General features: G+C 47.2%; 1 protein-coding gene across 2 annotated transcripts; it reads right to left on the bottom strand.

The window, feature by feature from the left end:
• Positions 1 to 2,036: 2,036 nt before the first annotated feature.
• LOC115094250 (arylamine N-acetyltransferase 2-like) lies at positions 2,037 to 9,960 on the bottom strand. Of its 2 annotated transcripts, none has more exons than XM_029607093.1 (3): positions 9,467 to 9,960; positions 4,536 to 4,645; positions 2,037 to 3,622 (listed from the first exon to the last, which is right to left on the bottom strand). In XM_029607093.1, exon 3 carries the CDS (start codon positions 3,617 to 3,619, stop codon positions 2,786 to 2,788), a length of 834 nt encoding a protein of 277 aa, XP_029462953.1. In that variant the 5' UTR covers positions 3,620 to 3,622; positions 4,536 to 4,645; positions 9,467 to 9,960; the 3' UTR covers positions 2,037 to 2,785. The 2 variants fall into 2 exon arrangements, with proteins under 2 accessions (XP_029462953.1, XP_029462954.1); XM_029607094.1 differs by having other exon boundaries at positions 9,596 to 9,960.
• Between the last annotated feature and the right edge of the window lie 1,431 nt (positions 9,961 to 11,391).

Here is an 11,391-nt window from a genome sequence, read left to right as displayed (position 1 = left end):
TGGGCGTCATAGGTAAACCTTACAGCCTTGTACCCCCAGCCCCTCCCTCCCCACACACAATAAAAAATTATGAATTTATAACTTTTTACATTAAAAAAGTACAGTCTTATGAGGTAAAAGTATCACTTACAGCACGCACCTTATTTTTACATACACTGCTGTGGTGCCAATTAGAAAACTCTGCAAATTAAAAAATAAAGAGACATTTGGATCCCATATTGCATTAAGCTTATTGTAACACATGTTGGATGTGGGTTCAGCTCCCAGAAAACCTTGAGTAAACAATTACAATTAAAATACAGTAAAACTCCAATACCAAAACAGCAATAACAGCCAGCATTCAAACACTGACAACTCTACCTATGAAAAAGCAACACTACAAATATTACACCAGGCCCTAAAACACCTATTTAGAAACCAGAACAAGCCTAGCTTCTATAGATCCCTACACAGAAACTACATGCCAGCAGAATACCTCACCTCTGTCACGCAATCAGTACACAGATCGACCCTCACCAAATACAGAATAAAGAGACCATAAAATACAAAAACTTAATTGGAAACTGCAACAAGCTAGCTCCTGTATACAGTGCAACAATAGAAAAAAGAGAAATATCACCATGCCTCATAAAACGTCAAACAATTAAATCAAGAAATATAAATCAACAATAGTAAAGCCATACTAAATAGAAATATTACAAAATGGCCGAACATGCAATAATTAAAATCATATAACTTTAAAAAATTTCCCAAAAACTAATAAAATATTTTAAAACAGCATACATCAGATAGCATCCAATAATTAAAACCAATAAGAATTTTAAAAATCCTCTGCTTTTTACACTTTCCAGTCACCCTAGGATTGGATTAGTGGGGGTGAGGGAATGTTCAGACTTTCTGTTCCCTTACACGCATACTGACACACGCACCTGCTGACATACATACACACATACTCCCTTGTGCCCACTGACACATATACATACATGCTCCCTTTGCTCATGCTGACACATATACACACGTCACATCCTCTTGCTCAAACACACCCACAGATGCTCAATCACACCTGCTGATACAAACACATGCTCAATCACACCCGCTGATGCATACACACATACACATGCTGCCTTGCACCCTCTGATACATACATACACATGCATGCTCCCTCACACGCTCCCACTCTCTCGTTTCTCACTTCTGAAATTGCAAAAAAAAAAAAAAAATTACTTACACTGATGGGCAGGAGGGATCCAGACTGGTAAGTTTCAGGCCCTAGATTAGTGATGTTACACTCTGTGGGGCTGATGCAATAAAACTCGCGTAGAAAGTGGGCACTGAACAGTCAGCGCCCGCTCTCTTAACGCACCCCAGGCGCCAAGGTGGGCGCCATGCAATATTTAAATGAGGGGGTCGCGTTAGCTAACGCAAACCCGAACGCTGGTCATGAAAACCGACGCTGAGTTTAATCGGCATTGGTTTTCCTTACCGGCGGACAGCCACGAAAACAGACGCCGATAAACCCAGCGTCTGTTTTCATGATTACCGTTCACCGCTGAAAACCACCGCTGAGTTTATCGGCATCGGTTTTCGTGGCTGTCCGTGATGGGTCTGTCAATTTTTTTTTTTTATTTTGACCAATATAAAGTTTGCAGAATTTTGCGTTTTTGTGCACAGAATTTATGTTTTTGTACAGAATTCCCCCAGGAATATTCAGTTTCTAACACCTGCCTGAATACAGTACCTCAGTAATATTTTAAAGTACCAGTGGTGCACACAGCACTGTAAAAGATGATTCACCTACTGCTGTGCCCTTATCCAGGAAGTTATAGTTTAAGTTTGAAGAGAGTGTGAGAAGGGAATAGAATGGCTATCCAGGTTTTATAGAGTGGGGAACTGTAAACCAGGGTTTTCTTTTTTTGCCATCCAAAGAGATTAAAACATGGGTTCACATATCCTAATGTTACACTTTGGTTCTGTGGGGTAATTAGTTTAGAGTTTATTCTGATCTTGGAAAGAGGTTGAATTCATACAGTAATATGTCTTGTTTTGCTACTTATCTATTTATTTAAATTTGTTGAGTGTGGAAATCCAGATTAAGACAAAGGCATTGAGTCTTGGGCAAAAGATAGCAGAGTAATATGAAACATACTGAGAGTAAAACACTAGAGCAATTACACCATATCAGTTATATAAACAGTTAATATCAAAACAAATTTGCACCTATTTTATGTAGTCATCTAGAAAGGACCTAAATTTAGTGAGTTCCTAGTCTTGCTCTTCAGTTTCCTGAAAAAGTGGTGCTGTCCTGCTTGGTGCAGTTGGAGAGCCATGAGGCTCCAGTGATGGTAGGTGATGTTGAATATCTGTAAGCCATCTAGAATGGCTGCAGTTTGCTTCAGTGGGACTGGTAGATAGTTCCTCTTCCACCATGGTGCATCTGCTGTACTTTCTTAAGAAGTGTGCAGGGAAAGCTGCAGTGATCGGATGCTGCTGTTTGGTACCCAGCTGGCTACAATTGGTTACAAGAAGCCTGAGGGAGCTAGCTGCCAGGTCATTCTGAATGGAGTTGTGTCTGAAGAAGGTGGCAGACAATTTCAACATTAAGCACAGTGAGGTAGTGTGGTACATCATCCTATAGCATAGCAATCGAAGATTAAATTAAGATTTAGGATAATCCTGAGTGATAGCCCCTGCAGTACACTGGGTTGTAATTAGCTGCACTAACCACACTGTTGATCTCTCCTTTATATGCCTCCTTTGGGTGCTATAATCAATGTCCACCCAGGCTTCAATAGATGGGAGGAGGTGGAATGATCTCATCATCCTTTGGGATCAGCTGACTGGCCAACACTATTCCAAACCTCTCTCTCAGCACATCGGGGATCTCCTCTTCAGTCAGCTGAATAGTGCTCTTCTGGTTGGATGTCCCATTGAATGTGGTAGTGATTAACCTCCAGCCCATGTATGTCAGTTTTCCTTCAGGGAGATGTAGGGAGCAGAAGGACTTGGAGAAGAAAATGGAGCTAGGAGAGGTTTGATGGTACTCGCACATGCCTCGGAAATCTTCCAGCGTCTGCCCTTCCTCTGTAAACTTGTAGAGGCTTGTCCACTCCTGCTCACCAGTGCCATTGTCTTCCAAGCGTCTCTGTAAGAGCCATTTGTCCTCATCTTGCTGGAGCCTGAAGATGCCATTGTCTTGAGCCTGTTCTTGGTTAGCTTCCAGTAATAGAGGAGTCCTAAAGGCATCTCCAAAGCCAACATCACAGACCCACTTCTGATTGGCCAGGTCCACTAGCAGCACCATGTGATCATTGGGAGGGCCATACCGCTTGGTAAAGGCATTTCTTACATGGCCTGACATCATGTGGACCTGGTAGCCCATTTCCTTTAACAGCCAGAAGAACAGACTGTTGTTCTCAAAACAGAAGCCGCCACGCCGCCTTTGCACAATCTTGTCGTAAACAGCTGGGGGATCCAAGGTGATCTTCTCCCCACAGTGAATACTCAAGCTCTCAAAAGGCACAGAGAGGATGTGGCACTTATGCAACCCTATTAAGTTCTCCAAAGATGGGTCTGTGGAACCATGGTATCCAATTCTGTCCCGATACAGAGCTGCATCCATCCTCTACAGGTAAGAAACATTACATACTCAGCATTAAAATTCTTGTCAAAGGAAACAGTCATTTGTTTTATGTTGATTGTATCTAACTAGATAAATGAAGCTTGACCGACGTGCCGCAAATGCGCAGTAGAGAGCAGCTCTACCGCGCATGCGAGCACGTCGGTCAGAGCGTGCCTGTTAAAAATGGTGCTGCAGGAGCAGTAGCAGCGGCGGCGCGAAGAGCAGGGGCGGCGGCGGTGGGGCGAAGAGCAGGAGCGGCGGCAGGAGCAGCGGCGGCGCGCGCACGCCCGAGGGAGGGACGGACGGAAGGACCCCCCGGAGATCTTCCGAGGGGGGGAGAGAGGAGTGACTGAGGGGAGGGGGGAGTGACTGAGGGGAGGAGGAAGGGGGAGAGAGAGGAGTGACTGAGGGGAGGGGGGAGAGAGGAGTGATTGAGGGGATGGGGGAGTGACTGGGGGAGGGGGGGAGAGAGGACTGATTGAGGGGAGGGGGGAGTGACTGAGGGGAGGAGGGAGGGGGGGAAGAGAGGAGTGATTGAGGGGAGGGGGGAGTGACTGAGGGGAGGAGGGGGGAGAGAGGAGTGATTGAGGGGAGGGGGGAGTGACTGAGGGGAGGAGGGAGGGGGAGAGAGAGGAGTGACTGAGGGGAGGAGGGAGGGGGGAGAGGAGTGACTGAGGGGAGGGAGGAGAGAGTGGAGGGAGGAGGAGAGAGTGGGGGGTGGGGAGAGTGGGGAGGGGAGAGTGGGGGGAGGTGGGAGGGAGAATGAGGGGGAAGGAAATGAACAAAAAAAATGTTAATGTAGCCCGTTATTACAGGCTTAACGGCTAGTACCAGTTATAAAGGGCTGCCAGTCAATATAAAATGCTTCTAGGATAAGATCCCTGTCCTGAGGAAATTACAATAAGCATATTATCACCTGGGCTTAATTTGTGGCGGAATGACCTGGAACGCAGTTCTCGCACTTCTTTTCAGGCTTGAGGCAGAGCAGCGGGCGTGTTCTGCTCCAGTCCCTCCCCTCCAGGCAGTCTGAAAGGGAAGAGAAGAAGAGGGGTTGAGCCTGGAGCACACAGAGAAGAAAACTGTTCCCTAATTCAGGCCCTCCCATTCCCCTTTCCCCCCCCCCCTCCCCCTCCTTCTTTTCCTGTATTGCAAGGAACAGCAGGGGAAGCTGAGCCTGGAACACACAGAGAACATTGCTCCCTAATCCATTCCCTCCCCCCACTTCTCCAATATTGCAGGGAACAGAAGGGGAAGGGGTGATACTGAAGCAGACACTGCAGAGCAAAAGAACAGGTGCAAAAAGGGTTTAAATGAGCACAAGTCTCAAACTTGTGAGCAGTAATGTCAATTGTGAAAGTTTCAATCCTGGCCTTTTTGCATGGCCCTACTGCTCACAACTTTCAAATTTATGCAAATTCAACCCCCCCCCCCCCTTTTTTTTTTATCAAAGATTTAATTTTTGGCAGAACAACTTAACAGGGCCGTTCTGCTACGTTTTTTCTGGGACCCAAGAAAGCAGAGCAGAGCCGTCAGTGTTAATCAGTTCTGACTCCCCTGAGGAAACAGAGAAGATCAGAGATTTTTGAAGCTGCTTACCCTGAGACCAGTGGGGTAAATATCACAGAGGGTACTTGAGTTCCTAACACTCTCTAATTACATTAACAATCAGTCACAAATAGAGAGATCACATTTAAATCAATGTGTAACCGTTTATTGAATACACAACAAACTTCCTAACTAGACAGAATAAAACCTAAACTAACACATTCACTCCATACTCACATCCATTTAAAAAAACATACATATTGCACAAATAATTTTAATTAAATATGTCTACAAAATCAATTTCAAATGTGTAAACTTTTTCATTGAATTAACAAATATTTTTTATCTTCATTGTGCATGTCCTCTTTACCCTTCCTTGTCCAAGGGCAGCCACATGGCTTTGATTCATGTATGTGTGCATGAGAGAGACCCTGGCCCCGCCCATCTCCACAAGTTCCAACTTCTTTTCTGTCTACAAATTAAGCCCTGATTATCACAGACAATTATCATTGGGTGAACTGAGCAGGGCCGGCGGAAGCATCAGGCGGGATAGGCAGTGTCCCTGGGCCCTGGAAGTGGGCGGGGCGGCAGAGTAGCCAGTAAGGGCGGCCATTTTGAAAGGACGGACGAGGTGAGAAGTGGCACGGGTGAAGCACGAAGCTGCAGGGCATTCTCTGTTTTTGGGTATGTGTTTCTTTGAAGAGCTGGGGTCGTTTGTCATGTACGATTTTGAGAGAGAGATCACATAACAACATCACTGCCTAGAGACTCTTGGCCCAAATCAGCCAATCGTTTAAGTACGGGTGTTCCAGAATCCCATCCTTTCTCATCTCTGCCTTCACCACCACCTTAACCTTGGAAAACGTCTGGGTGCGGTGGCCAAACCAAAATGCAGCGCTCGAAACTGATAATGATGCCCCAAACCGCGAAACGCAGAAATCTTTGGTGCTCTCTCTCATTGGGAATATGAAAGTATGCCCTAGACAAGTCCAGAGATATCAGAAACTCCCCAAGCTGTACTGCCATTATCGCTGAGTGCAAGGTTTCCATGAGAAAATAAGTCGCCCGCAAATGACAGTTGACCCCTTTGAGATCTAGGATGAAGAGAAAGGAGCCCTCCTTCTTGGGTACAACAAAATAAATGGAATATCGGCTTGTATTTTCTTGAAACTTGGGCACTTGAACCACAGCCCACAGACTGAAGAGTCTTAACAACATACACTCCACTGCTTGTCTCTTCTGCGGAGTGTTGTAGGGAGACACCATGAAAACGTCTTGAACACTGTGAAACTCCATTACATAGCCATCTCTTATCACCTCCAGTACCCACTGGTCTGATGTGATCTCGACCCACTTCAAATAAAAAAAAAAAAAAAAGAGAGAGGACCTATCTCCTGATCCCGGGGGTGGGTGGGCACACATTCATTGGGAGGCTCGGAGTGCTCCAGTACCCGAGCCTGCGCCGCATCTAGGCTGCTGGGGACAAAAGGACTAAGACTTACCCAAAAGTAGAAGCATCTGAAAGGCCACTCTGTTGTAGGGTCGAAAACGACTAAACCACCTATTGCGACCTTTCGTGCAAGAGGAGAGCAGCACCTGTTTCATATCCTCTGGTAACAGAGGAGCCTGGCACTCATCCCACTTATTGGCCATTTTCTCCAGCTTGCTCCCAAACAAGAGCAAGTCTTTAAAGAGCAACTCTGTAAGGTTAGACTTTGAGGTTGTATCAGCCGACCAATTTCTCAGCCATAGCTGATGCCTAGCCGCTATTACCGAAGCCACCCCTCTAGCCGAACTGCAGACCAAATAGCAGCCCACATCTGACAAAAAGGCGGCTGCTGGTTCCATCACTGCCCTGGAATTCACACCAGATTCATCATCCTCCTGAGAGAGAAGTAAACAAGAGCGAGCCACCAGGAAACAACAGGAAGCTATCTGCAAATTCATTGCCATTGCTTCAAAAGCCTGCTTAAGGATAGCCTCAATTCTCTTATCCTGGGCATTCTTCAAGACCACTACCCCTTCCATGGGTATAGTCGTCCACTTGGTAACGGCAGACACAAGCACATCCACCTTCAGAAAGCGTAATTGCTCTCTCGCAGCTAGATCCAGGGAGTACAGTCCTTCTAAGACTCTTCCCCCTTTAAAATTAGCTTCCGGGGCGCCTCATTCAAGATCAGTCAATTTTTGAATGGACTCCATAATAGAGAAGAAACAAAAGATACAAAGAACTGAAAATGGCTCAGATATGGATTCCACCCCCAGAACTCCCAGCATCTTCAATGTCTGGGAAATCAGAGCCGGTAAGTCATCTATAGGAAAGAAATGCAATATAGTTCTAAACAGCTCCAATCCTGGAGGAATTTCCCCATCTTCCAGGGAGGAAGGATTGGCTTCAACATCCGTGCCATCTGGGTCCCTATCAGAGAGAGCTGCAGCAGATCTAAGCTTACGCCGACGCTCATCCGCAACACCAGGTGTGCGGGGAGCTGCAGCCTGCAATCCTGACCTGTCAAGACTGGCCAGGGCCAGGGCCGGGGCATGCGCCTGAAGAAAAGTCTGCAGTCCTTGAAAAAAATTCTACCCAAGAAAAGGCAGAGGGATCCATGCCAAAACCAGGGGGCATCGGACCTGTATCCACTGAACTACCCTCCCCCACTAACAAACCAATTAGGGGAGTCCCAAAATCAGGCAACTCCTCTGGCAACTCTTTTTCCATTCCTGCACCAGGCTGGGAAGAATTGGGCTTAGCAAAATCAGATGGAGGCGATTCTCCCTGAGCCTGACATAAGTTAGAGAGGATGCCTGAATATGACAAGCAACACATAGGGAAAGGCGCTCAGGCTTCTTTTCTATGGGTGCCATCAGTCTGTCAATATGCCCTAAGAAGCATCTGATAATAGTGCACCCAAAAATGTAGGTATCTGCGTGATTCAGTAAGTAAAATATGCAGCCAAGCCGCACATTTTACTTTCAGAAATTAGCGCATACCCAAAGGTAGGCGCTAATTTCTTCGGGCACCCGGAAAGTGCACAGAAAAGCAGTAAAAACTGCTTTTCTGTGCACCCTCCGACTCACAGGCCGATTCAGTACAGTGCGCACTGTTAACCCGCCACTGGACGTGTGTTTTCCCTTACCCCTTATTCAGTAAGGGGCGGAAAACGCGCGTCCAAGCCGCCGAACCTAATAGCGCCCTCAACGTGCAAATGCATGGCCCTATTAGGTATGCCCGCGCAATTCACTAAGTAAAATGTGCAGCCAAGCCACACATTTTACTTTAAGAAATTAGCGCCTACCCAAAGGTAGGCGCTAATTTCTTCGAGCACCGGGAAAGTGCACAGAAAAGCAGTAAAAACTGCTTTTCTGTGCACCCTCCTACTTAATATCATGGCGATATTAAGTCAGAGGTCCCGAAAGTTTTGAAAAGTAAAAAAAAATTAAAAAAAATTTTAATTCGGCCCGTGGCTGTCGGGTCGAAAACCGGACGCTCAATTTTGCCGGCGTCCAGTTTCTGAGCCCGTGGCTATCAGCGGGCTCGAGAACCGACGCCGGCAAAATTGAGCGTCGACTATCAAACCCGCTGACAGCCACCGCTCCTGTCAAAAAGGAGGCGCTAGGGACGCGCTAGTGTCCCTAGCACCTCCTTTTGCCCGTTTTTACCGCTGGGCCTAATTTAAATACTGAATCGCGCGCGCCGGTTCTCCTGCGGACTTTATTGTATCGGCCTGTTAATATCATGGCGATATTAAGTCGGAGGTCCCGAAGGGTAAAAAAAAAAATAATAATAATTTGAATTCGGCCGGCGGCTGTCAGGTCGAAAACCGGACGCTCAATTTTGCTGGCGTCCGGTTTCCGAGCCCGAGGCTGTCAGCGGGCTCGAGAACCGACTCCGGCAAAATTGAGCGTTGGCTGTCAAACCCGATGACAGCCACCGCTCCTTTTGCCCGTTTCTACCGCCGGGACTCATTTGAATACTGTATCGCGGCACAGGCGAGTGGGCGTTCCCCGCTCTCCCGCGGACTTTACTGAATCGGCCCATACGCGCTTAACCTGGACGCAGGGTCGGACGCGCAGCCGGGGGTCCATGCATGAACCGACGAAACTGAAGAGGGCAGTCTTGTGCGCAGAAAAAAAACAAAACAACAAGCGAAAAACAGTGTTGCACTGTATGACTTTCTCTCTCCTTCCCAGGTGCTAGTGGGAAAAGTTTCGTGTTGTAAATCAAAAGAAAGCCCCGGCCCCCTGCTCTGTCCCTGCGCTCGCGCCCTTTTCCTTCTCAGCCACGAGGGCTCCGGTACTTACAAGCGGGAGCGATGGGAGAGGCGCGGAGCATCCGTGCCAGCAGGGACAGCGAGACGCCCCCGCTCGTCGGGGCCTAGGCCTGATCGTTTCAAGGTCTCCAGCCTCACACATAAGCAGGGGCAGGCTCACCCGTCGTTTTCCGCCCAGCGACCTTTGCTCCTGCGGTAGGCAAGGCCGCAGTCCTGGCTTTAATCCTCCCGCCCCCTCGCGCTCTGGGATCTGTGCCAGGAGTGCGGCTCTGCTGTAAAATCGCTCCGGCTTTCTTTCAAGTGAAAACTAGCAGAGGAACTGGGGCGTTGAGTGCGATCGTTGCTGGCAGAGGTGAAGCCTTGCAGGAGCGGGACGCCCTCAGCCGGGCCCGCCGCATGCGGACAGGCAGGGCTGGGCGGCGTCTGCTGCTCAGGAGAGAGGCGCTCCATCCTCTCCATTGCAAACGACCGGAGAGAAGAAGGGGTCGGCGTGAGGCTGAACCCGAAGCAAGACCTTTGGTGGGGAGAGACAGAAGAGAGAGGGATCCGGGGGATAGGGAGAAATTGGGGATCGAAAGAAGGCCTGTAGAGGGCTGATTCGGTGTGAAAGGTGGTGTTGGTTATGGAGGGCGGGAAAGGCGAAAGGGCTGACCCCCAAATAAAGCTGTCAGAAAGCTATGTCTATATTGTGCACCACATACATTACTCCTGAGGATGCCTGATCTCTCTCTCTCTGACCAGTGCCTATTCATTTTATTCTCAGTGCCAGTCAAAACATAACTCTTGCACTAACACAATAGGCACTGGTGAGAGGAGTAATTTATAGTATAGCAGCATAGATATAGTTTGACGTCTATACTTGGCGGACGGGGGGTTTACCTTCATCCCAGCCCTCTACCTCATCCATCTTCCCTTCCCAACCCTCAGTATCCCTCGCTTGATCCCTGTTTCTCCCTGCTTTGGCTTAGCAGAAACTCTGAAGTACACAGAAATGAGCCAGATTTAGGAGACACTGCAACAGGAAACACTGAAGAACATTATTTAGTAAATGGCATCAGAATATCTGACCAGCAAAGCCTTGAATCAGGGACTGGAGACACTGTGCAGTAACACTGGGGCATTTTAAAGCTCTTTATTGATTCACTGCAAATATTGCATCATGTATATAACAATAGCACCATACGAACATTATTTAAAGCTGTTCATTTGCATACCCATTTCAAAGAAATGTCACTATTGTATAAAATTAATTAAAAACTAGAAACAACTAGATGGTTCACTCCTGGAAGGCAAGATCTGATCTAGTAGTATGAATAATGGGCTGGAGGCCAGGGTTCAAATCCTTTTCTTCCACTAACATTCCCTGTGACCTTGGGCAAGTCGCTTTATCTCCTATTGCCTCAAGTACCCACTTTATATATTTATTTATTTATTTATTTTTATTTATTTATTTTATTTGCACAAATTTCTAAACTGATTTTGCTTTGTCATTATGGGGTACTGAGTGTAGATTGAGGAGGGAAAAATGCATATTATCCCTTTTAGAATAAGGCTATAACGTAAACAAAATGTGGGAAAAAGTGAAGAGGTGGGAATGCAGATATTCAGCCATATCCAGCTAAGCTAGCCGGATAAGTTAGAACCGCAAGAGCAGATCTAAAGTTAGCTGGATAAACTTATCCAGCTAAGTATTAGCTAGCTGCATTGCTGAATATCCCTGTCAAGTTAGCCAGATGGTGGATGAACATGGACTTGCTAAAATTTAGCACCAGGTGCTTGCACAGGGGGTGCCGCAGCCAGGCCTGGGGAGAAGGGGGAACACAGTAGCTGCTAGTGAGAGACGAGGGAATGGAGAGCTGCTGGGGAAGGAAGAAACTGGAGGACGGGGAGAGTGAAGAGGATGAAATGTGTATGGAGGGGGGGAGGAGGTGGATAAAAGCAAAAACACAAATGCCA

This window comes from Rhinatrema bivittatum, chromosome 6, assembly GCF_901001135.1.
Source record: "Rhinatrema bivittatum chromosome 6, aRhiBiv1.1, whole genome shotgun sequence".
In the NCBI taxonomy this organism is placed as follows: Eukaryota; Metazoa; Chordata; class Amphibia; order Gymnophiona; family Rhinatrematidae; genus Rhinatrema; species Rhinatrema bivittatum.
The sequence above is the reverse complement of the archived record's forward strand: the minus strand, read 5'-3'. Positions and strand labels throughout refer to the sequence as shown.